We start from the raw sequence: 27,419 nt of genomic DNA on the forward strand, positions 1-27,419 counted from the left end.
AACAAGATTGTATCTTATCTGCAGCAAGATACATTGATGCCTGTCACAAAAAGAGGGAGGAGTCAAAAAATCAGTGATACGCCCACCCACATACACACACGCACACACACACACACACACACACACACACACACACACACACACATGTTGGGTTTACATGTTTTATGGGGACATTCCATAGGCATAATGGTTTTTATACTGTACAAACCGTATTTTCTATCGCCCTACACCTACCCTACACCTAAACCTAGCCCTCACAGGAGATTGTGCATACTTTTACTTCATCAAAAAAACTCATTGTGCATGATTTATAAGCCTGTTTCCTCATGGGGACCTGAGAAATGTCCCCACAAGGTCAAAATCTACTGGTATTCCTATCCTTGTGGGGACATTTGGTCCCCACAACGTGATGAATACCAGGTACACACACACACACACACACACACACACACACACACACACACACACCACATTGAATTCTAAAATGTTAATTATTTGTTCTGCTTTTTAAATGTATATACATGCATGTTTCTGTTGCATATATATCTGTTTTACACTCAATGTAAACACTCTGCTTTGGCAATACACTGTAACAATTGTCATGCCAATAAAGCACATATTGAATTGAATTGACTGCCTCCGAAACTTTTGTGCGTCATAAAAAAAATCAGGTCAGGTTCGATTTTCAGCGTTTTTGCATCCGTAGCAAGGATTTTGATAGGAAAAAAATGAAAAAAGAAAAAAACTCATGCAATGACCTATAGTAATAATTTTTTTAACGTGCAAAAATTTCAGACAAGAATTTCGAACTCTTCGAATTTTCGTGTGCAAGGACCTTGACTGAAATTGTTGAATAAAGTCATTATTTGTTTTCTTTGCACACAAAAAATATTCTCGTAGCTTCATAACATTATGGTTGAACCACTGATGTCACATGGACTATTTTACTATTGCTGCGTTCCAGGCAACCCGTGTTTTTCCAACCTTCTACCCGTGAAAATGCACCGGAAAGGCAGTCAAACCCATCACTTCCCATCCATGAACTCGTACTAGATCGATGTACTCCCAGTTCCGAGTACATAACATAGCCCGCAAAACAACGGCAGCCACTACGGGTGCGGTGTTGATGCAAGTGGGACACGGTGGAAAAATAGAGTTTAGGACAATATAACGTTGCAACCAAATTAATAATAATATAAAACTAATAAATGCGCTCAGGCAGTTTGGCGTGACTTGCCTGGAACGCTACAAAGTCGTGGTTTAAAGTTGTGATTTACGAGCTCAAAAACCTGCCTGGAACGCAGCATATTTCCTACGTTTCTGGGCCTTGAACTTGGTAGTTGCGTTGCTGTCTATGCAGGACCAGAACGCTTTCGGATTTCATCAAAAATATCTTCATTTGTGTTCTGAAGATGAACGAAGGTCTTACAGGTTTGGAACGACATGAGGGTGAGTAATGACAGAATTTTCATTTTTCGGTTAAATATCCCTTTAACATTTTTATTCTGTAGAGAAATTCATGAATAGGTACAATACACATTTGTCTGCAAATAATTTTTTAATCTGTTAGATTAAAGATTTAGAACAGTGGTTCTCAACCAGGGGGCAGGGGCCCACTAGGGGGCCTCAGCAAGCTTTTCTTATTTAAATTTAGTTATATTAACAATATACAACACAAGAATTTTTTTACATCCATAACCTTTCCATTCCAAAAAGGCTATTTATGAACACTGAAAAAAAAAAAAAAACCTTTTGGAGCCTTTATTTTTAAGTGTATAGTGGAATTTTTTTTTTTTTTTTAGGTAAAATTGTTTACTAAAAGGTTCTTCTGGGAACCAAAATGGTTAGTTTAGGACATCACTTAAAAAAATCATACTTTTTTTTGGAACTTTTGTTTTTAAAAGTGTAGGTTAAAAGGCATTTAAATATTGCCTTGGAGAAAGAGTCGAAAAGGTTGAGAATCACTGGCATGTGACAGGGATACAAAGACGTGTTTAAAAATGCATTAGCCGAGATTTCATCTGTTTGGTTTCTCCACTGAGGAAAGTTTGCACTGTACGTAATTCACAGCTAATGTTTACTCACCTGTAAAACGTTTAGCTTGCTTTATATCTATATGAGATTTAATTGGTTATGATAACAAATGAATAAGACATGGTGAAATCAGTACATAAGCTTTGTCTACACTAGATTTATTCTTATCTTCAAACATGCTTTTAAAGCCATTTTGTTAATCCACTGTAGAAACCATTACAAAATCCAAAAGCATCTTGTGTTTAAACGTCCACAACTACAAGTCTTGTGGAAAGACATCCCATTAGCAGCAGCCTCTCTCTGACAGACACCTTGTTTAAGTAGTAAAGCAAGTACATCTTTTCCATAAAGAGTGTCTGTGCTTTTTTTTACAAGCCTGGAAACATTGCAGAATGGTATTGATGCCTCTATTGATGAACTGAATGTAGGGCATTATGTCTAGCCGTGCAAGAACTGTGAATTAGAAAGGAATCGAATCCCTCAGAGGATGATGGGTTTTATAAAAGTATGGAAAGCTTTACAAATCAATTGCTTTTAAAATTCAAGACCCCATAGCCCATGAATCAAGCGATGGATCACTCTAATTTACTTTATCTGACATGTTATGATGTGCTAGTTCTGAAAATCCAAATATTAGATCAAATGCGTGATTATTTAAAGTACAAACAGAAGAACCAAACTATTAAACATCACACGTCACATCTGAACTCCGAAAGTGCTGATACAAAGTTAGACACCTTTTCATTCAAATCCCTCTGCTTGTTGTTATTCAAAACTTCAGCATTTTCAGAGCAATTGTATTCTTTGATGAGCAGCCCAAGGCTGTGTTTAATGGCTGCCTTCGATCTGTGACTTCTGCCATTGTTCATGCTTTCTTTATTTTGCAAGTATCTTGACAACGTCTTGCCGCCTTGGTCTTGCAGCTGTATAGCCATACCCTGCTCACGTATAGGGTTCCTCAGTACAGGAGGCATATGAAGAGCAACTTTTTGTCGTCTTTGATGTGCTTGTTTTGCTCTTCTGTGCAGGGTGAAATGTGTAGGAGGCGAGGAACTGTTCTTCAGATCTGTCTTAGCGATATGTGAAGGGCTCTTCTGAGGACATCCATCACTTTTATCCTCATCTTTTTCATGGCATTCACTTGAGGATAACTCAAAATGAGACAATGAGGCTTTGAAATCATCCTGACTGTTTTTTAAATCCTTGCGTGGTGAAACATAAGTATTAGCACTGCATGTTTTATAGGTTTCTACAGTCGGTATGTGTTGTTTGAGTTCTGACAGATCACTAGAGGTTTCATCAGCCAAACCATCATGCTTCTGGCCAAACATGCGGTTGGACTTCATTGAGTTACCACTTTTAACATTTACATCGATATTACCACATTTCTTTGCTTTCTTGGATTCTTTACAAGTTGAAAAGGCAGTACTCACTGATCTCAGATGAGCAGAGTAGGCTTCATGACAATATCCGCTTATCAGGTTTATGTCTATCAAGGTCTTTTGAAGCTCTTGTATTTCTTTGTTGATCAAAAACATTGATCTCCTGTGATCTCTGCACAGAATTTCCCGCTCTTCCACAAACCTTTTCATTTCATAATAGTTTTTGAAGTGAGCTCTCTGTAGATGTTCGACTCTTGATATGTTCGTTTTTCTCGCTTTCAAAGAGCTCATGTCTCCGACAGATTCAACATGTACTGACTGTTCGGGAGCCTTGAGACGTGTGTGTTTGTGTTGTACCTCAGGTTTACCTCAGGGAAATGTTATGTACCACAGAGATACAGGCGTAAGACAAACTATGGGAGAGAAGATATTGGTAAATGGGAAACGGTTCAGCCTGAATTTAAAATTCTCTCATTTTTTCACCCTTATGTGAATAAATGATGACAGATATTCCTTGAGGAAAGTTGATAACAGTTTCAGTTCCAATTACTTCCAGTGACTACAACTGACGTCAAAGGGAACTGAAACTGCTTGGTAACCAACATTGTTCAGAATATTTTCTTTTGCGTTCAGCAGAAAGAAAAAAATGCATACAGGTTTGGAATGAAATGACGTCGAGTAAATGACTGAATTTTTATTTTTGGGTTAACTGTCTCTTTAAAATATGAATCAAAAGTAAGATTCCATAAAATATTAGCTTTATGTGTGGCATAAATGATCTTTGACAATACAAGTAGTCCTATGGACAAAACACTCAACAGACCAAGGGTGCTAAAAGGTCTCATTCACAAGGGGGCAGCAAACATCTATTGTTCACTGGGAAATCAGCACGTAACACACATACTGTGTTACTTATATTGAGTCTAAAATTCCATTAAAATGATGTAAAATTATAATTGCAAATGGCAGCATAAGGCGCATCATGCTGTGATGCAGACTGAATGTAAGGCATAAATCTTTTACTCACCATACATCCGTTTTTATCATCTTTAATGATCATCCTCATTGCCACTAACATCTGCCTCTAAATGGCTGTTTGGTTTGCATCTGCAGTGCCATCTTCTAGTCTGCAGATCCTGCACTGATGCTTTTCTAGCGCATGTATTTTTTATCATAGTCTACATTGCATAAAATATTCAGATAGGACATTCACTTTTCTGAGCCCAGCCAGGCTACTGATCCCTCACCTAATAGTTGGATGAGCATCCAGGCCAAAGCCCAGAGCCGGTGTCAGCAGACATCAGCCTGAATGTCAAGTCATGTATGACCACAACTCATTCCAGCCGTCTCGCATCCGAAAATCCGATAATCATGTCGTAAATGTCGGTGTAAAAATAATCTGTGTAACTGCTGCTAAAGTATTAAACATGTTAGGTTTCATCACATTTTACGTGGTTTGGGTAGGGGTAAAAAATTCAAGATATGTGGTTGGGGATAAGAGGGCTATGGAAAAGTTTCTCAAAGAGCATGAAAAACAAAAACACTTTGAATACGGACGCAATGACCCTGCTAAAAAAAACAGCTAAAACCAGACTAGGCTGGTTGGCTGGTTTTAGCTGGTCACAGTGGGTCAGCAGGCTGGTTTTAGAGGGGTCTTAGCTGGTCACGGCTGGGAGACCACCAGCTAAAACCAGCCTGACCAGGCTGGGAGACCAGCTTAAACCAGCTAAGACCAGCCAACGAGCCTAGGCTGGTTTTAGCTGTTTTTTTCATCAGGGAAAATCTGTGTAAAAATGCAAAAAGGCACGTAAAATTATTAATGCGTTCTACGGAGCTAAGTTACTAAAGGGACGTGGTTAGCCACTTGCTAGCTGCAGCCTGCTACATTACAGTACATTCAATTCCTACTACATAAACAGAGTAAGGAGAGATGACTGATAGGACAATGGCAAATGATTTGCAGATCCTGAGCACACTGACAAACGTCTAATCTTGTAATGTGTGGTAAGTACTGCCTCTCCATAGTAACAACAGAATATGTGTGTGAGATTGCGAATCTCTAAAGTGAAAGTAAAAAGTGAACGCATTTTAATAGCAGCTCCCTAATGCCCGCGATTTATATACAGTATAATTACCCAACGATATAATTGCAAGAGAAAGGTTTGCACTAATAACCACAGTTTGGTCAGTTACCCGAATGCGCGGCCATAGTCTAGATATAAATGGATGTAAATAACAGCATGGATTGCACGTTAATGTACTACTGAATACGATGTTCTGCTCATGTATGCTGTCAGAGAGGATTGAGAGAATACCTTTTATGCTCACCTCCTTATTAATGAGCTGCAGGATTATCCTGGGTGATTCAAAGTTTACTTCAGAATGTCAGTAAACTTTGATGCTTTGCTAGCATTACTGAAACCACATAAAGAAGACCACTAATTCTGTGAACTCAGTGTACAAGAACCTTTACAGTGCTTTGTGCTGCGAGAAGAAGTGGATGAACTTGTCAGATGCAATTCTGGATTTTGGTCTTCACTTTTACGGTCCCTGTTGAAAAAAACTGCATATGCTGGTTAGGAAGGTTTTGATGCTGGGATGCTGTTTTTAGCTGGTTTATGCTGGTCCTTTGCAGGTGTATGCTGGTCCTTTGCTGATCTATGCTGGTCAAAGACCAGCATAAACAAGAATTTTTTCATCCTTTTTCCATCAAAATGCTGGTTACGGATGCAAAAACAGTAAATAAATAAACCTTGTTTATGCTGGTCTTTTGGAGGCAGTGCGCAAACATGATTGACATAACGTGAGGTCATATCATTGCACACTAAGTACAAATTTTTCGTCCAAAATTTTCGCACATTAAAAAATAAATACGACCTCACATTTTGTCAACTTGAGTTTACACACTGCCTCCAAAACTTTCGTCCATCATGAAAAATTCAGATCAGGATCGATTTTCTGCGTTTTCGCATCCGTAACAAGCATTTTGATAGGAAAGGATGGTGAATATGAAAAAACATACGCATACGGAAATTTCGGACTCAATGATCTTAAGCCATGGAAAAAAATGCATGGAAGCTGCTAAATCATATAGAGAAGGACTTAGTAAGCAGGAAAAGCGCAATAATTTGACAAACTAAATAAGTGGTAAAGATACGTACCAGCAGTTTTAATTAAGATACTAGCCTAATATTTCACCTTCCTGGCTGGAAATGATAAGAACAAACGCGAATGTTGTCAAGATTCTTGGCCAACCACAAACGCCTTTTCCTCCTCAGACAGTTTTTTGCACTTTTCTCCTTGATTTGTTATAACTTTAACTAGTACATGTAATTTCCTTTCCGAACACGGTATTAGGATTCGGGCACATCCCGGTTAATATCAGGTATTCTAATGTCATGACTGCATACTTTTCTAAAATTTTGCAGAATTAAATGAGATAAAATTACCTAAAAATCTACCTTTAGACATTGCACATAATGAACTTAACAGATCAGGAAGATTTAGTATTTTGTGCACAGCAAAATATAAAAAGTGTTCAGAAAAATGCTTAGGTTTTTGTTGCTGTTTAGTTTTTTGGGAAGGGGAAAAAAATAAAAGGGCTCTTCAGCACTGATGTCTGCATCCTATTCTAAATATTTAATATAATGGGTTTACATCTATGCTATACAAAGCTGAGCCTAAATGTCAGTTGTCAGCTTCAGACAATGCATGTTTTCCCACATCAGTGTATCTCGTAGACAAAAACGCTTTATTTTAGATTTTTCATTTCGGCATGTTTCTTCAGTTCGACAGAACATGTTGGCTGTACAAAACGTCACATGAAAAAGAGGACACAATCAAATCAGATGGAAAGAAATGCTTTCTGTCTCTTTAAATACTGAATACAGTTTGACAAGATCACAATAACAACAGTAAGAGTGAGAGAGTGGGCCCTTCTGAATATGTCCGACTGCTGACTCACACACTGTATCGCCACTCAAGACGCTAAAACCGTTCCTCATATCACATGAATAATTAATGTTGCTTTTAAATGCTACAAAAATAACATGAAATAGAATACAAAAAATCCATTTCCTTTTCGTCCATGCCCGCAGTGCGTGCGTCGGTGAATTAAAAGTGGCTAGATCCTCACAGATCTTTTTTTTTCTCCTTTTTAAAACACTCACTGCGTTCCATTGCTTGTTTGTCCCACAGAGCTGGAAAGAAAAACCAATGCAGAGTTTTTATTAAGCGGCATTTGGGTTTGCACCAAAGCGATCTCAGGGATTCCGAGTCCTCGTCCCGCCAGCAGACACACAGTTTTGAGGCGAGGGCCAGCAGTGAGCACTGACATTTGGCTGCGTCTGATCCAAACTCCACAAGCTGAGCCTTACACCAGTGGCTAGAAGGTCTACTTTTGTTTTGCTTTTGCTAATAAAAATATATTGTTACTATTGTAAGAAGATCAGTTTTTCTCTGTTTCACAGTGTTTCACATGCATGTGAATGTCTAACACTAAGTCCCTAGCTGCTGGCTACCACAAAACACATTTCTTCTCTCCCTTCGAACGGAAAACAAAACTAAAACTCTGAAGAGAGTCCTTTGGTGTCGTTTGTTATTAGAAGGATAAAATCCCCTTTATTTCTGGGCTGAGAATGGTGTAAAGACGACGTGGGGAGGGGGCATTATAGCTATCCAAATGAGTGTCTGAAATCTTTTGTAAACCGCGACGCCCTGAAACGTGACTAAATGGCACATGAATACAAGCCTCGATTACATGACAGCATATATAAAAGGTCACATTCCACGACAGACTCCAGGTGTTCAAGCTTTACATCAGCCGCTAAGCAGGGTGAACGTCTCTGTCCTCGGATCAGCCGTCGAGGAGCTCGTTCGGTAAAAAAGAAGATGTGTGAATCCGACTGCGCGTTAGCCTGTGAGCCGGGGGTCTGGATGAGAGGGCTTCCCTGAGGGAGTACGGATGGAGGGAGAGCGGTAGGCAGTCTGGGCAGCGGCGGAGCTTCTTAAACGCGGCCCAGCAGAAAGGCCAACAGCAACATCAGCACAGCTAGGCACGGGCCGTCTGCCCTGCAGCGCTGGCTCTGATCAGTCAGGAATGGCTCTGGAGACTCGTAGCCCGAACCATCTGAAACACACAAACACAGAGAGACAGCACGCGGAGAGGAAGCACTAGGAAATGCATACCTTTACTCAAAGCAGCAGGGGCCCACAGCACTGACCTAATTAGAGTTTAATTACTGAGGCGGAGGATCTGGTTCACATTTCACACACCGTTTTCATAGATTACACGGACCTGACGTATCTGTGCCAGTGAATTTAAAATAAACGCTGGATTTTCATTTGGAGGGTGAGCGCTGTGTTCTAAACAATTTGAAATGACAAAGCGACTAGAATACTATTTAAAAGATTGAGGATTTTTGTTCGTTTTTTTGTACGTTTCTTATGGGAAATATATATATATATTTTCACATTCTTTGAGTTAAAAAAGAACATTTATTTAAAAAATGGATTTTTTTTAAAAACTATTTAAAAGTTTTTACTGCCATTTGTGGTCAGTATAATGTGTCCTTGTCGAATATAAGTAATAATTCTTTTTAAATGAAGAAATAGTTCACCCAAAAATGAAAACCACTGTCATTAATTACTTACCCTCATGATGTTCGTTCATCTTCAGGACACAAATTAAGATATTTTGACCATGCATAGACAGCAACGCAGCTCATACATTATATTGCCAAAAGTATTGGAACACCCCGTTCTAATGAACAGGTTTTACTACTGTAGTATTTCCATTGTTACAAATCCTAATGTTTAAGCATATAATGATATTCTAGGGGATTGTGTTCTTCTAATTTAATAGCAACAGCTTTGCGGGACGCTTTTCTATTCGAACATGACAATGCCTCTGTGTATGAGGCAAGGTTCAAAAAGAAATGATTGATTCAGTCAGTGTGGAAGAACTTGACTGGTCTGCAGAAAGTAAACTCCTAATCCCAGCTGAACATCTCTGGTGTGACTTTAAATGCAGACCTTGAGCCAAAAACCCATCACCAAACACCAATGACTTGTAACTATCGGTACAGGCATTTTTGACACTTCCAAAACGGTTGCAACAGAGATGGAAATACAGTTTATAAATACATAAATTGTTTCCATCTTTGTTGCCACAGTTTTGGAAGTGCCTTGTTCTGTTCTAAAGAAAGGGTGTCCCAATACTGTTGTCCATATAGTGTATGTACAAGTCATTGGTGTTTGGTGATGAGTTTTTGGCTCAAGGTCTGCATTTAAAGATAGACCAGAGGTGTTCAGCTGAGATTAGGAGTTTACTTTCTGCAGACCAGTCAAGTTGTTCAACACTGACTGAATCAATAATTTCTTCTGCCTTACACACAAAGGCATTGTCCCAATAGGGGGTGTCCCAATACTTTTGGCAATACAGTGTATGTTCAAGGCCCAGAAAGGTAGAAAGGACATTAATATAGTTAATATAGTCCATGTGAAATCAGTGGTTCAACCGTAATTTTATGAAACTATTAGAATAGAATTTTCATGGTACTCTCGTGAATGCATGTAAAAGACTGACATGGAAGAAAAGAAATTGTTAAATAAAGTCATTATTTTTTTTATTCTCATAGCTTCATAAAATGAAGGTTGAACCACTGATGTTACATGGACTATTTGAACATGTCAGGCCCAGACATGTCAGGCGTTGCTGTCTATGCAGGGTCAAATGAAGCTTTTACAGGTTTGAAACGGCATGAAGGTGAGTAATTAATAACATAATTTTCATTGTTGGGTGAACTATTTCTTTAAAAAACTACAAACAGTAGTGTATGATTTGTAAATAAGGCAGCATTTCCATATCATGTGTTCAGAAGAAAAGAACATTCATACATGAGGAAATTGACACAACTGGTTTTATTTTCTTCTCTGTGCGAGGATTTTCTTCTCTGAGTGAGTTATTTTTAATATGAGAATGGAAGCAAAATTGTTTCTATTGCAATTTATTCACTTGTATTCACAAGATAAAACATTTATCAACAATACAACTGTACTCTGTACTGTAGGTGGGTAGAAATCCCTGTTAGCAAGCAACAATGCAGCAACTGAACACTAGCGATTACATCATTGGCAGAATAAATAACCTTGTGACAAGTAAAATGTTGTTTGAGCTGTTATTTCTAAAATGTGGAGAACAAGAACAGTTGTAACTATGAATGCAACTTATGATGGCATTATCTGACACTCTTTTCAAATTTGACTTGCATTTACCAACAATTAAAGGGATAGTTCACCCAAAAATAAAAATGCTCCCTTATCTCCCTTACGTTGTTCCAACTCTGTATGACTTTGTGGAACACAAAAGAAGACATTTTCTCTGTTTTGATGACCAAAAAAACAAACAAACCACTATCGACTGTTATTGTTACAGAAATTATATATTTGTGTCTCTGGACCACAAAACCAGTCATAAGGGTCAGTTTTTTGAAATTGAGATTTGATAGTAATAAATGAGCTTTCCATTAATGTATGGTTTGTTAGGACGGGACAATATTTGGCTGAGATACAACAGGAATCTGAGGGTGCAAAAAATTCGAAATATCGAGAAAATCACCTTTAAAGTTGTCCAAATGAAGTTCTTATCAAAGCAATTACTAATCAAAAATTAGGTTTTGATATGGCCGGAAATGTACAAAATATCTTCATGAAACATGATCTTTACTTAATATCCTAATGATTTTTTGGCATAAAAGTACATTTTTGACCCATACAATGTATTGTTGGCTATTGCTTTTGTGGTCCAGGGTCACATTTGGATGAACTATCCCTTTAATATTAGGTTTTTTAGTGGTGAGTGATGCAAGTAAATTTAAATAATCCACAATAGTTCTAATAGCTCCCATTAGACCTCAGCTGCTGTTTTGATGGATATAGACTGCATTTGAACACATTCTCGCAGCTTGAAAATAAATATGACATCTCATTAACAAAATTTTCCTGCGAAATGTGTCAAACACTGCTTATTTGCATTCCTGTTGTGTCTAACAGAAGGTTGGCATGTAGACATGAGGGGATATTACTTTCTACGCCGGCAGGGTGAAACAGTCAGAGCATGACTTACTTGTAGGCTTCACGTACACCTTCAACTTTAAACACGGCTTGCCAGCGTGGTTAGGATGAGGAGAGGCTGTTGAAAAGGAAGTTGAAGAGAAATAATGAGCTAAATGTGCTTGTGACAAACAGAATCATTCAACAAGTCAATAAATCAATCTGATTAAGATCCTCTTGGTGACACTTGAGAACGTCTCTCAAGCCTCTGAGTTAGTTTGACCCCTTGCCAACCAAATCAAGAACAAAGTCTGAGATTTTCTTCATGCAGAGGAAATTGCTCTGACCTTCACCAGCCTAGTGTCGTCACATACAATAGTCTGCGACACAGTGTTCCCGTAGCAAATTACCCCACATAGCACTCAGTGACCTGAGAGCAAAGAGTCACTATTGAGTCAGCCAGCAGTCAACCAACAGATCAGCTCCACCAGAACATCAGCAACACCGTTCATCTCACCTCTCCAGATGCAAGCTTTCTGACAGATTACTTCATTCATCTCTGCTCTACAGACACAACAAATCTACTGCTTGTTTCCTTATAAGGGTATTGAGAGAAAGAGAGGGAAGAGTGAAATCATTCATTTGAACTTGACCGCAGTCAAATGTCCACAAAGAAATCCCAGCCCATGAGGAAAACAGGCTATTTCAATGTCCTTCTCAAGCTTTTGTAGTACGATTCACAATGGGATTGCTCTAGAGCAGAGGGTTTTAAATTTTGATGGCAACAAATTAAACAATAAACCTTTTTTTTTCCACTCCCATCCCCTTCTGTCTTACTCTTTGCTTCCTTTTTCATCTCCATATTATCTTATTTGAATAAGATGGAAATGGTGAAATGGTAAAATTGATAACATTTATTAAACTCATATAAGTTTTATAAAAATATTAAAAATTACATCTGGGTCAGAAGGCCTTTTTCATTTAATACATTTAACAAAAGTGACAATAAAGTATATTGTCAAAAATATATAATAATAAGATAATAAGAAACATTTCTTGAGCACCAAATCAGCATATTAAAATGAATTATGTGACACTGAAAACTGGAGTAATAATGTTGAAAATTCAGCTCTGTCATCACAGGAATAAATTACATTTTAATATAAAATAACAGTTTTTTAAAACTGTATAATAGCATTTAATAGTATTACAGTTTTTGTTTCCTGTATTTTGATCTCATAAATGGAGCCTTGGTGATAGACTTTATTAAAAAATATTTAATAAACATTAAAAAAATCTTACTGACTCCAAACATTTGTTTATGTTTGTAAATTTGCAATTTGTTTATGTATGTATATAAAATAATTAAGCATGATAACTGTAATCCATTACAGTTGAGATTGAGATTCATACATCATCTGAAAGCTGAATAAATGAGCTTTTTTTATTGATGTATGGATATTTGCTAGGATAGGACATTATTTGGCCGAGATACAACTATTTGAAAATCTGGAATCTGAGGGTGCAAAAAAAAAAAAAAAAAAAAAAAAAAAAAAATCTAAATATTGAGAAATGAAGTTCAAAAAGTTTTTATGCATAATACTAATCAAAAATTAAGCTTTGATATATTTACAGTCGGAAATTTACAAAAAATCTTAATGGAACATGATATTTACTCAATATCCTAATGATTTTTGGCATAAAAGACAAATCATTTTTGACCCATATAATGTATTTTTAGCTATTGCTACAAATATACCTATGCTACACTGGTTTTGTGGTCCAGGGTCACAAATGTGACCCTGGACCACAAAACCAGTCTTAAGTCGCTGGGGTATATTTGTAGCAATAGCCAAAAATACATTGTATGGGTCAAAATTATAGATTTTTCTTTTATGCCAAAAATCATTAGGAAATTAAGTAAAGATCATGTTCCATGAAGATTAAATTGTTATGAACTGTCATTGTTATGAACTTAATTTGGACAACTTTAAAGGTGATTTTCTCAGTATTTTGATTTTTTGCACCCTCAGATTCCAGATTTTCAAATAGTTGTATCTCGGCCAAATATTGTCCTATCCTAACAAACCATATATCAATAGAAAGCTTATTTATTGAGCTTTCATATGATGTATACATCTCAGTTTTGTAAAATTTAACCTTATTACTGGTTTTGTGGTCCAGGATCACAAATGTGCAATTAAATTACAGTTACGTATGAAAATGGTAATGATTACAAAGTGTACATGTAACCCCATTTGAATATTTTCTCTCACACACACAGATTTAATTGATTTCTTTTCCAAATTGCATTCACTGCTCTAAAGGACACAGAATAGGACACATGCTTATTTGATAACTGTTTAATTTCTTATTTGGATTTATGTATATGCTTTTTCTGTTTTTTTTCAAGGCACTGTTAGATACCAGTGTTTCCTGTATTGACCATGCGAAGATTCGATTTCAAAAACACTATCATAGCTATTAAAGTATTTTTGTTATGATTTTACATCTGCATTTAAGCTCAAAATGATCTCAAAGTAAAAAGAGGTGCTAAAGTCTGATGTGGTGGCTATGCTTTAAAATTACAATAAAATGACAATTATTAAAATTCGGACAGTAACGAGTGTTGAGTACTAGTCTAACGTTAACCCTGCCTGCTTTGAATGTTTAAAAATGAGTAACAGTTAAAAACATTTATTGGAAATTTAGAAAAGTAATCAAAAAGTAGTCATATGTAATCAGTTACATTACTTTAATAAAGTACTTGAAATAGTGACACTACTTATAACATTTTAAATAGGGTAACTTGTAATCTGTAACCTATTACATTTCTAAAGTAACCCTCCCAACAGGGATTGCATGTTTTTTTCCAAAAATAAATGGTTTTAGCTCCATATTAAATCTAAAACTTCTATATTATTTTGAATTGAAATATTTGTTTTCTCTAACCATGTTTGATGATTTTAGGATTCATACTCAAGTTTTCAATAGATCCCTGGAAAAAATAAAAATCCAACTCTTGTCTAGAGTTTGTCATCTTCAACCTGAACAACCCTCCCCCAGCACCCCAACGCCCATCGCAGGTCATTGTGTATTCTTGTGGCATGTTCACCACACCGGATCCTAGGTTCATTGGAGAGCACCCAACCTCAACCGCCGGCAGCTGTGTAGAAGACGCCTGTCAAGATGTCATCACAGCCGATCAATACGGGCGGAGAGATGGAAGTCCGGGGGTTAAGTCTGAACAGGTCTGATGGACGTGTTCTTTTACCAGCAGACAATCGAGATCAGCCCCCACTTCCCAGTGATAACCTCTCAGATCCATCTCTCATCACTGACCCCGCCGACCCTGCCGCAAAGCATCAATCCCCTTGGGGAGCGTGACGCCCATAGAGCTGCCGGTATCCAAACAATCCTCTCAGGGGAGTGGCTGAATGGAATCGTGAGCGGGGGTGTCCGAAAGCCCTTTCCAGCCCTGAAACAAACACCTTCACAATGCAGGACCAAGGCTGGGAGCTTGCATTAAAAATCAGTTTGGGGGGACAGGGGCAGAAACACAGAGTGGAAGGGTATCTTTGAACTTTTTTGCCTGCTCTTTGTGGCATCTCCCCCGCTCTCTCTCTCTCGTGTGTGGAGACAACACTGCGGCGTGTATGATAAGCAGCGCTACGCCCTGCTGATTTAGGGGGGTTTGGGTGGAGGGGATGTTGACTCAGAACGACGCCCCCTCCGCGCCTGCTCCGCTCCTTTTCAGTCTGAGCTGTCAATCAGGGAATAATCAGCAGTCAAATGAAAAGCATGTAGGATCTGTGGCAATCTCCATGGGAGAGAGGAAGGCCCGTCCGGCCGCTCTGCAGATGGGGGATGGCTGCTGATGGACAGTGCGGCTCTGCGACACAAAGCCGGCGAGAGCTCAAAGTCGCCAGGCTCTCTGTACTGTACACAGATGGCTCCCGGCCCAGCCACATCTGCCCACGCCACAGCCTCCCATGTCAGGAATTGTAATTACCATATAAATTATTGATTTGCTTGCCTCTCCCTGTTTTCTCCCGGCATCTTCCCGATACAAGTCTTTCATGTTATCTTATTAAAACAGCTAGGCGGTTGACATGAAAAAAGATGTTTTTTGTTATCGTCTACGTTTAATTTGGTTTAACCACACCAAATTGTCTTCACCGGAGGACAGTGAGACAAACGGACGAAGGACAAGTTTCCCATTTGAACCCACTGGTTTAAAGCTTTGTGAGGTTAATGGGAAAGCTGCTGGATGTTTCTAATTTAGGAAATGCTAAGCTTTTGAGATTAAACCATCTTTATTTCTCTATTTCTCTCACAAACTATTTAAATGTCCTGTAAGGACACAAGAAAGAATTCAAACGATAGACCAGAAATAACAAAACAAATAGTATGAAACAGGAGCTCGAAGCACTCGTAAGGCACTCATTTTTCTCAGGTTTTCTCAAGTTTCAGAGTGAGGTAGCGTCTCTTTTGCTTCCCTGGAGCTCATTGTGTTCTCAGAGATCCTGAGAAGTCATAGAAAGTCCCTGTGATTGGCTGATTGACCCTGTCAGTGTGATAATGCCTGCCTGTCATGTTCACAGCCGGTCCGCAAATCCACATGAATGGGTCAATCTGGTGGAAATGAACTAATTACAAAGTAAACAATTCATGTGCTAATCAAAGTAAATCTGAAATTATCCATAGCAATCAGTCAGATTGATTTAATTAAAGATGTACCTCTGTTGTCTGTGACTGTCATTAATCCTGTTTACCAAGCATTTGCTGACTAATGGTCCAAAAAAGGTGACTATAAGTAATTAAGCTAGTTGTGGCCTATAATTACTACACAAATATGCTTATGTTTTATTGCAGTAATTGTTTTTCACTCATAAACTTCAATCAATATCAATCAAAAATTATAATGGCATCACACTAAATGTAAAAGGATGTTCCATATGCGTTTAACCTTGAAATTATGTAAACATCAAATGGAAATGGAGTTTGAATTTATTTTGGGCCCAGTAAACCTCCAAGCGCGCCAGAGAATTACGAAATTATTTAAAGCACAACAAAAACAAGCACTAAAATGATTTGATTCACCTTCTCAACAACTGTTTTTTCTTTAAAGAACCAGGGTTCCCACTGTTGTGAAAACCTGGAAATATGCAGGTTTTCATGACAGTTTTTAAACTATTTTTAAAATCAAAAATTGGTAACAGTTTAATGAATAAGGTTCATTAGTAAACTACATTGGTTAACATGAACTAAGAATGAACAATACTTCTACAGCATTTATTAATCTTAGTTAATGTTAATATTAATGCATTATTGAAATCACAAGTTGTGTTTGGTAATATTAGTTAATGCACTGTGAACTAACATGAACAAACAATGAATGACTGTATTTTTATTAACTAACATTAACAAAGATTAATAGTGTAATAAATGTATTCATGTAATGCGTTCATTGTTTATTCATGTTAGTTAATACATTAACTAATGTTAATAAATTACACCGTATTGTAAAGTGTTACCAATAAATTTAAGTTTAAAACTACTAATTGAACTAAAACTAAAACTGAAACAAAGTCAATTAAAAGTATTAAAAACAACTTTTAAAAATAAAAAACAAATAGAAATGACAAAGCTCATAAAAAGGTAACAAAAAAACAATTAAAATGAAAACTGAACATTTAAGACAAAATTGAAAAGTTAAAAATAATAATAAAAAATGGAAAAAATAAAAATGATGACAGTATATAATATTATAAATAAATAATTATATATATATATTAAAAAATATCCTGAATATCCAGAAATCCTGGACAAGTAAATAATAAAATGTTGAAACTCCATTAGCAGTTTCATAATGAATGTAGTTGAGTTAAAGTCAAAAGTTTCCATACACCTTGCAGAATATGCAAAATGTTAATTATTTTACCAAATTAAGAGGGATCATACAAAATGCATGTTATTTTTTATTTAGTACTGACCTGAATAAGATATTTCACATAAAAGACATTTACATATAGTCCACAAGATAAAATAATAGTTGAATTTATAAAAATTACTTCATTCAAAAGTGTTTTTTTAGTGATAACTGTTCATGTTGTTCATTGGTTTTTCATTCTGTTCAAAAGTTTACAACCCCAGCTCTTAATGCATCCTTTGTCCTTCTGGAGCATCAGTGAGCATTTGAACTTTCTGAAATAGCTGCATACGAGTCCCTCAGTTGTCCTTAATGTGAAAAGATGGATCTCAAAATCATACAGGAAAGGGTTCAAATACACAAAAATGCTGAAAAACCACATACATTTGTTTTTGGAGTATTGTAAACGTTTGAACATGGTCGTTTTTATAAAATAAACTACTATTTGTAAATGTCTTTTATGTGAAATATCTTATTCAGGGCAGTACTAATAAAAAAATAGCATGCATTTTGTATGATCCCTTTTATTTTGGCAAAGTAATTACCATTTTGCAGGTTCTGCAAGGTGTATGTAAACTTTTGACTTCTACTGTACATATAGTTATGCTAAGCTAAAAGTTATTTTATTAGATAGTAATTGAAAGTAAAAAAAAAACCTTATCCAGTAAATCACAAATGACCAAAAAAGTCACATATACTCATCTGTTTAAAAAAGTGGTTTACCTGAACAACATTCAGTTCTTCAAATTTCAACAATCCTGAAACTAGAAACTAGAACTAGAACCTGCAAACTAGAAATGTCAGGCCTTTGAATACTGTTGTGGACAATGTGGAGTCATAAAAACTGCGACAGAGTAGACTTTCACTTCTCTTTTTAAAAGCCCAACACATGCAACTGCTGAAACATCACTGAAAAGAAACACTTACATATATAATAGTACTCGTGTCCAGGTCGGAACTCAAAACCAAGCGAGAAGGGGGTGAAGAGCTGAAACTTCTCAGAGAAGCGCAGGGGTCCGTCAGGACTCTGGGGCCGGTTACACTCCCACCGCTTGAAGCCCCTCATGCGGTGCTCACAGGTGAGGTAACCATCATGGTTCACCATGAAAAGGATGTAGCGCTCCATGCGACTGTGAGGCTGGGGCGTCTCATAGTACGGACAGTACACGTCCAGGTAGTCGTTGATGCTCACAGCCACTGTATATTCACCCTGCCAGAACCTGCAAGGGATATTCAGAGCATTAGACCGCTAAAGCCAAACATTAGGATGACTGACATAACTCCTGTACACGGACAATTGAAATATTCTGTAGCTCAGCTTTTTATTTGGCCTCTATTCAAACCGTACAGCAGCAAAGAGCAAAGTTTTACACACAAAGGCTAAATCTGTTAGGCATAAAATCACAGAGAACACAACAGAATAAGCTGGAATGAATAACCACAATGCATATTTTCTATCTAGGTCACCATTATGCAGAGAGAGAATGGCAAACCAGAACACACACAGAAAACTAAACTCTCGCTGTAATACTGTAATGAGAAGGGGGATGTTTGAAAAAAAAAAAACTCTTTGACTAGGGCTTAAAATAGTCCTCTTTAAAAACAACTTAGTTTGCTTTTATTCATTTCTCTGGGTATAGTGCAGTAGCAACATTTATCAATGAAAATGTTGATTATGCTCACAAAAACCTCAAATTTAGTCAGCGACTTGATTCCATATAAATCATAAACTTCATATTAAATCGCACCCTTAATCCAAGCTTTGAACCACAGAGGCACCATAAAAGAATTTTTCATGCTTCGCATTCGATTTTCTCTCTACATAGTATGCGTTTCATGAGAATGCAGCTTTCAGAGCAGAAGAAAAATAAAGGGATAGAGTGAGGGGGAGAGAGAGAGAGGAGAGGCAAAGGATAGCATGAGTGAATCAGTTTGAAAGTCAGTGTGACCTACAGAAGCTGCGAATGTGTGACAGTATGTGATGTCAGGGTCCTGTGAGTATATGCCTTTGACTGCAAAACAAATGGCGGTTGACAAAATGAAAAAATTAAATAAATGCACTGAGGTTTTTACGCTTAACAAATGTGCCAATGAAACAACATGACACTTTTTAAAAAGATATAGTTTTCGTGTCTAACAGCAATTTTGTTTTGGCAAATTTATGGGTCAACCGAAGAAAGCCTGTCAACGATATGTCAAAGCTATCTTTCAATGAAGAAAAAAAAACAAGAAATCACATTTTGTGAAATAAAAATTAAACACCTTTTTGTACTATCAAGAATTATTGCATTATGACATTTTGTATTATTATAAAGCAAACGATCCTATTGTCACTAATGTAATTAAAGTACTATTTATTTTGTAGTGTTTAAATTATACAACATGCATTTTTGTACTGTACTGTACTCTAATGCTACAAATAAAATCATGATGAGACAAGAGCAAAAGTTGCAAACTAACTCAAATGTAAAACATCTAGACATATTACAAAAAAGTAATGCCATCATAATTGTAAAAAGGCTTAATTTTCTTTATTCAATATACAGTTGCAGAATCTGCAAAATGTAAATTATTTTACTAAAATAAGAGGGATCATACAAAATGCATGTTACTTTTTATTTACTACTGACCTGAATAAGACATTTCACATAAAAGAAGTTTAAATATAGTCCACAAATAACAGTTGAATATATAAAAATGACCCCGTTCAAAAGTTTACATACGCTTGATTCTCATGAGTTCATGAGTCCCTTGTTTGTCCTAAACAGTTAAACTGCCTGTTGTTCTTCAGGTCCCACAAATTTTTGTAAATTTGAACCCTTTCCAACAATGACTGTATGATTTTGAGATCCATCTTTTTACACTGAGGACAGCTGAGGGAGTCATATGTAACTATTACAGAAGATTCAAATGCTTACTGATGCTCCAGAAGGACAAAATATGCATTAAGAGCTGGGGTTGTAAACTTTTGAACAGAATGAAAAACCAAAGGATTTGTGGGGCCTGAATTTTATAAAACTATTATTTTATCTTGTGGACTATATGTAAATGTCTTTTATGTGAAAAATCTTATTCAGGTCAGTACTAAATAAAAAACAACATGCATTTTGTATGATCCTTCATAATTTGGTAAAATAAAGAGCTGGGGGGTGAAAACTTTTGAACAAAATGAAGATGTGCACATTTTTCTTATTTTTCATAAATATCTTTTTTTTTTTTCATTGAGTACTACCCATCAGAAGATACAGAAGATACTTACATGTTTCCCAGAAGACAAAATGCATAATTTTTCCTTCTGAAACTTCAGTGAACGTTTGAACCTTTTAATTTTTCTGGATTCGGTTTTCTTCTCCATTTTCATTGCTCTAGTGGTTAATGGTTAAATAAAAATATTTGATATTCATCAAAAAGCATGTCTACTTAATTGAAATCATGAAACTCACACAATTAAACAGCAATTAATTAAAAATTGAACAAAATTACATGTTTAAGGTCTTACAAAATGTTTTTTTCTCATATTCAGTTTTACGTTTTTACAAAATTTTGTTTTCATTAATTTTCTCATAACATTTCATAACATTTTAATAATTAATTGATTTTTTAAAATTATTTATTTATTTTTTAGTTAAAATTCCTTAATAAAATTATTAATAGTCCTAGTAGTAGTACTGTCATTACATTATGTAATATATTTCTGTCACAGTTTTTTCAAGTTAACCCGAACTTTTATTTTGACTGGTTTCTGTTTGTATATAATATGACGACAGTTTTTCTCAAAATAAATGGTAAAATGCTCATGAAGTGACTCTCACAGCAGTTCCAGAGATTAGTTTTTGTGTTTATGTACTCAGAGGCTAAAAACACCATAAGCATCATATGCTTCAGTATGTCTGTAGCAAACAAAACCCCATGTCTGTGCCTTTCATTCACATAGACACATACAGAACATACAGGATTCATATTTAAATAGTATTTTTGCAGCTTAACAGTCATAAACACAAATCCATATTGTTTTGATTTAAGTGTACTGCCAACTTCTGATTTATTCATCCAAAATTTGGCAAATTCCATGACATTATGTGTTAATACAGTAAATTACATTATTATGACCGGATTCCGTGATTCTGTCCGCATTTTCCACATCGGACCCTATATAATGTGTGAGTGTGTGCGTAGATAGACAGATAGCTAGCTAGATAGATACACTTAAAAGTTTTTTGGGGGGGCTTTTAAATGAAACATCAAAACATGCCATCCATTCATCCATTCAATAACTGAAATTTAACGAAGAGAATAATATTTTCTAAAAGTGTCCTTACATGTGAACTCATCATACAACTGAACAAATCTTCCTTTTTTTATAGAGCAGCATGTATCTGAGTGAAAACAGCAGAAAGCAGCACTCACACCCCTGTAAGCGAGGAAGCACCTTCAGGCACTGGTCCATTTGCCTTCAGTGCTCAGTATAAGGTCTTGTCCTCTCATCTAGACAAGCTGCCCTCTCCAGCACCTGCCTGTCTGTCCTTTAACTAGACAAACTATTGGCACGGTGATTTCCTCACAGCGCAACCCACATCAAGTGCTTTCTTAAAGGCTGCTTGTTTTGCCCTCGGTTAATGGCTCTTTCAGATGTTTGCGCTCACATTCGCACACACACAAACACTCGCGTACCATAAAACGTGCCGTAAATTACTTCCATGCGGCGGAACATCTCTGGATATGTTACTGTAATTCAGCTCTCACAGTCTAAATCAGCTCCACCTGTTGTAGATTAGCCACACTCCCAAACTGTTACCTCAGTTCCATCTCTCCACAGCCACGTTTACATTAAGCGGACAAATGTGTTTTAGGTCCTTTCAAACAAGTCCAAGTGACTTGTTTGTCTAATCACTTGTTTATACTATCAAAAGGAATAAATCTCCCGAAAGTTTGGAGCTCCTGACCTTCAACGTAAACGCTGCGGAGATATTTCTTTCTAATCAAGCATGAACAGATTAGCGAGGGGACATATATCAGTTTGAGCCGAACATCCCAGCATATGTTGAGGGATCACAACTGTGTGTGTGCGTGCGTGAAACACATCCTTCACTATCTTTCCAGGAACACATTTCTCCTGTTGCGTCTGACCTTCTCAAACTCTCCCATCGCCCATCAGGAACTTGTTTATGGTTCATGGTGAAATATCGATCTGTGAATTTACAGTGGCTTCCATAACCTCATTAAAAATAACCGCTGATTGGTTCCATCGCCAAACGCAATAAATGGATTTTTTTTGCGCCGCTGGTTCGGGCGGGTGGCGGTGCGAGCGTTAACAGACATGATGAGGAGACAGCTGAATCATAAACAGACTGACGCTCGTGCCCAGAAATATCAAAAAGATCTCGCTCATGTACATACGCGCACACACACACAAACACATATACACCTTCCTGCTTTCCCAAACAGGCGGAGCATCATGGAGAATTCTAAACAAACACACTTCAGTTCCTCACAGCATGCCGCTCCTCATTCACCTGCTGTCGTCTTCCCTTTGTCTCCTAAAACTTTGATATTCAGAAGATCTTGACGTTCAAATATCTGAAGCTGCTTTTAGGCAGAGACCTTGACAGATCTAAACTGGAGAAAATATGCAACAATACCGGAGCTGAACAGTGATATTCTGGTAAACATCATTTGAGAAAATTTGAAACGTTGCTCACACACTGAAGCTTTGTGAAGGACATAAATGCGCTTTTCATCTTTAACCCTCTGATGCATGCATAATTCAGTCCCAAAGGAGAAAACAGCTTCATGTTTCTTCTTTTTTTCAAAACAAGAAAATAATTATTCTCAATTTTCTTCTTCTTTTATCAAAGTAATGTGTTTTGAAAAAGTTCACTGCAGGTTTCAGAAAATATGAAAGCGGTAATTCACTACTTTTGACAATCATGTTGAATTTGTCGTAATGACAAATAACAAAGACAATGGCAATAAAGAAGAGCTGTAGGTAAGGGTCAAAATCACCTTTAAAGTTGTCCAAATTAAGTTCTTAGCAATGCATATTACTAATCAGAAATTAAGTTTTGATATATTTACGGTAGGGAATTTACCAAATATCTTTATGGAACATGATCTTTACTTAATATACTAATGATTTTTGGCATAAAAGAAAAATCGACCATTTTTACCCATGCATTGTATTTTTGGCTATTGCTACAAATATACTTAAGACTGGTTTTGTGGTCCAGGGTCACATATTAACATAAAAAAGGCAAAGAGAAAGAAAGTATATACCATTTCTGATATCAACATCACAAAATGCTTTAAATTACATTAAACCAAGGGTTTCCCAAACTGCAGTGGGTTTGTGAGTTGACAAAAGCGCATAATTAATTAAATCATAAAATGTAAAATAAACACTTGATAGAAATAATTTGTTTACCTGCATGTCAGTGTAACCATTAAGCGACACTGAACTGTAAACATGCAAATGCACTGCTAAAATATTTAAACATTAATTTCCTCAGAAATATTTCGAGTAAATATCTCATGTCAAAGGTATGAAAGCACGTTTCCACCAGTGAATCAAAAATATAAAAGGTTTTTGCGACTTGTTATCTGACAATTCTGACTTACTCAGAATTGTGAGATATAAACTTGCAATTCTGAGAAATGAAGTCAGAATTGTGAGATACAAACTCGCAATTCTGTCAACATATCAGTCTTTTTCTCTCCTAAGAGCTGGATTTTATATCTTAGAATTTTGAGGAAAAAAAGTCTGAATTGTGAGTTTATATCTCGCAATTTTGACTTTATTTCTAGCAATTGTGAGTTTATATCCCACAATTCTGACTTTATAACTCACAATTGCATTTATATCTCTAGCGTTTATATCTTTTGAGAAAAAAAAGACAGAATTGGGAGGTAAAAAAAATTTCTCCAGACTTCCAGAACCAACATTAAATGACGGTCACTCTAAACTGTAATGAAGACAAAGAAGAATTAGGGAGAATCAATAAATTATGAATGATTTACTGGCATTGTTTACATAATACAGTCATGGACAAAATTATTGGCACCCTTGGTAAATATGGGCAAAGAAGGCTGTAAAAGTAAATCTGTGTTGTTTCTCCTGTTGATCTTTAGTCCAAAAAATCTGCAAAATTCAAACATTTCATTAAAAATAAACAATTTTAAGTGGGGGGAATATAATATTATGAAATAAATGGTTTTCTCTAATACACCCTGGCCATAATTATTGGCACCCTTGTATTCAAAACTTTCTGCAACTTCCATTTGCATGAAAAACAGCTCTCATTTTTCCCCCTTCATGCCTGATGAGGTTTGAGAATATATGGCAAGTGTTTTTAGACTATTCCTCCATACAGAATTTCTCCAGATCCTTCAAATGTTGGTGCTCACTCTTCTTCAGTTTATCCCATTCATTTTCCATAGGATTCAGGTCAGGGAATTGGGATGGTTATGGCAGAATCTTGATTTTGTGTTCAGTGACTAGTTTTTGTGTTGATTTTGATGTTTGTTTTGAATCAGTGTGGTGTTGGAAGATCTAACCATGGCCCATTATAATATTTCTAACTGAGCAAGTCAGTTTTACCTTTTTTATCTGTTGGTATTTGATATAAAACATGATGGCATGTATCTGAACAAGATGTCTAGGACCTTTGGTGTAAAATTAGGTCCACAAAAAAGAACATCTGGTGATATATTTAAATGTGGACATGGGGCACTTTTTTTTATCCCTGTGTGCACCAAACCTTTAATGTGTTCTAGCTCAAAAAAAAAAAAAAAAAAAAAAACAATTCTCATTTCATATGGCAATAGAAGCCAGTCCTGTCTGAAGTTCCAGTATGGTAAATTAATATGGTGGAGTTTGTTTTTGCATGAGAGCAGATGATTTGTTTCTTGAACAGTGTCTGAAATTACTTGTTGTGATAGAGGTGCAGTTTTCCTTTATTTTTAATATTTTTTTCTGACACTAAAATTCAACTGATTTCTGCAATTTTCCATCTGTGATCTTTGACGAGTATTTGGCCACTTAAATTGTTCTCTTCGCTGCACATTAAGACATTATTGACACACATCATGTTTCAAGCAGATTTTTAACATCTCCAGTCCATTAAAACTTCTTAATTATTTCCCTGATGTTGGAAATGAGAATATTTAATGTTTTAAGTATTTTCTTAAAGCCACTTTGCATTGTGTAAAGATCAACAATCTTTTGCTGTACATCAGAAGTATATTCTTTGGTTTTACCCATTGTGATGAATGATTAGGTTGGTTTAGGCTTTGTGTTACTAATATTTATTCATCTGTGCAACAAGACGTCATGACTGGACAACATCATGTTTCCAGTCACCTTGGTGTGCTAAGAAGTTGGAAATTTCAATGGAAATATATTTAGGAGATAATTTACTCATAAGAATTTCTAAGGGTGCCAATAATTGTGGCCAGGGTGTATTAGAGAAAAACATTTTTTCATAAAGTTATATTCCACCTCACTTTAAATTGTTTAACTTTAATGAAATGTTTGAATTTTGCAGAATTTTTGACTAAAAGAGCTAAAGGAGAAACAATGCAGATCTATTTTTACAGCCTTCTTTGCCCATATTTACCAAGGGTGCCAATAATTTTGTCCATGACTGTATGTAATCATGTAATCCATAAAAGTAACTGTAATCTGATTATAAACATTACACAATGTAATATACTCTAATTACGAGTACTTAATTGTTTAAAACCAGATTATGTAATTAGTTACTACCCAGGTCTTTCTGCATGTAACTTCAGAACCTCATCCATGCATCAGCGGGTTAAACTAGTATATTTCTGTGTAAACTACTTTTGACGATTCAAAATGACTTGAAAAAAACAAAAAACCCAGAAAGAACGAATTTCTATAAACATTTCATACATGCATACAAACACACACACACACACACACACACACACACACACACACACACACACACACACACACACACACACACACACAAAGGTAAGTACATTTTTCCTGTGGCAGTTCAGTGAATTCGCAGATTTTGCTATTAATAGTCGAGATGGCAGCATGTGAGCATTTCTTTAAGCCTCACAGGAAGTCTTGCATACTTTTTTCCCTGAGTCTTTGTACCAAAGGATCACTTGAGGCACATGTACACACAACACACACACACTGCTGTAAATCCAAAGGTGGTGGATCCGAATCTCTGGCATTGCACACACTTGTGTTACACATTATGGCATTGCGGCTCGGTACGATGTGATTCTGGAGGCTTTCCAGCCCTACTTATTGTGTTCTTGCCACAAGCAGGCCTTTTGCCATCATGCCAGCCCTGCGAGACACTGGGGGCTTTTAATGATATGGAAAAGCAAAGGGCTGCCACAATGTTGTGAATGCAAAGCTCCAAGGCAAAGCTCTTCCATGCGAGATAAAAGAGAGGAGAAAAGCCACTTATCGCTGGGGCTATCTGCTGCCCGCATCTGATGTGGGGGCTTGGGAACCGGACCTTGTTATGTCAAGAGGAGCGAGGATGTACTGACGCTGCCAAAAGAGAAAGAGAAAGGGACAGCGAGAGAGAGAGAGAGAGAGAGAGAGAGAGAGAGAGAGAGAGAGAGAGAGAGAGAGAGAGAGAGAGAGAGAGAGAGAGAGAGAGAGTGCTGCCATTCTAAACAAGTTTCCCAAAATGACAGCCATGCTGGATGAGAGAGCCAAATCTAGCCTTTATGATGTCACTGCTGCTGCTGTTTCAAGGGCACTTCATAAGGATGATACATCGTTTTAAATCCGAAATTCACACATACACTGACTTGAATACACATCTGATATGATTAGAGTTAAAGTTCATTTATTGTATTATTTCTTTAAAAAAATTACAGAATTTTTAAAGATGAAAACCATGTGGTGCAGTCAACACAGAGGAACAAAAAGAAGAAGAAAGGAAGGACAAGGAAATCCTAGAGAGGACCCCTGCAGACCCTTATGACTGTGTGTCAAGGTTGATAACTGTCTTTAAATAGCAAAC

The 27,419-nt window shown here is 36.6% G+C and overlaps 1 protein-coding gene across 1 annotated transcript in view; it reads right to left on the reverse strand.

Moving 5' to 3' along the window:
- Positions 1-7,148: 7,148 nt before the first annotated feature.
- The window catches only part of efna2a (ephrin-A2a), a 95,862-nt gene continuing 75,591 nt past the window's right edge, over positions 7,149-27,419 (reverse strand). The window contains exons 2-4 of the mRNA XM_073849229.1: positions 18,328-18,620; positions 11,542-11,607; positions 7,149-8,544 (exon numbers count right to left, since the gene is read on the reverse strand). Coding sequence (XP_073705330.1) covers positions 8,423-8,544; positions 11,542-11,607; positions 18,328-18,620 — 481 coding nt within the window. The 3' untranslated portion in view covers positions 7,149-8,422. The remainder of the gene's footprint in view (positions 8,545-11,541; positions 11,608-18,327; positions 18,621-27,419) is intronic.

Source organism: Garra rufa, chromosome 10 (genome assembly GCF_049309525.1).
Source record: "Garra rufa chromosome 10, GarRuf1.0, whole genome shotgun sequence".
Lineage (NCBI taxonomy): Eukaryota > Metazoa > Chordata > Actinopteri > Cypriniformes > Cyprinidae > Garra > Garra rufa.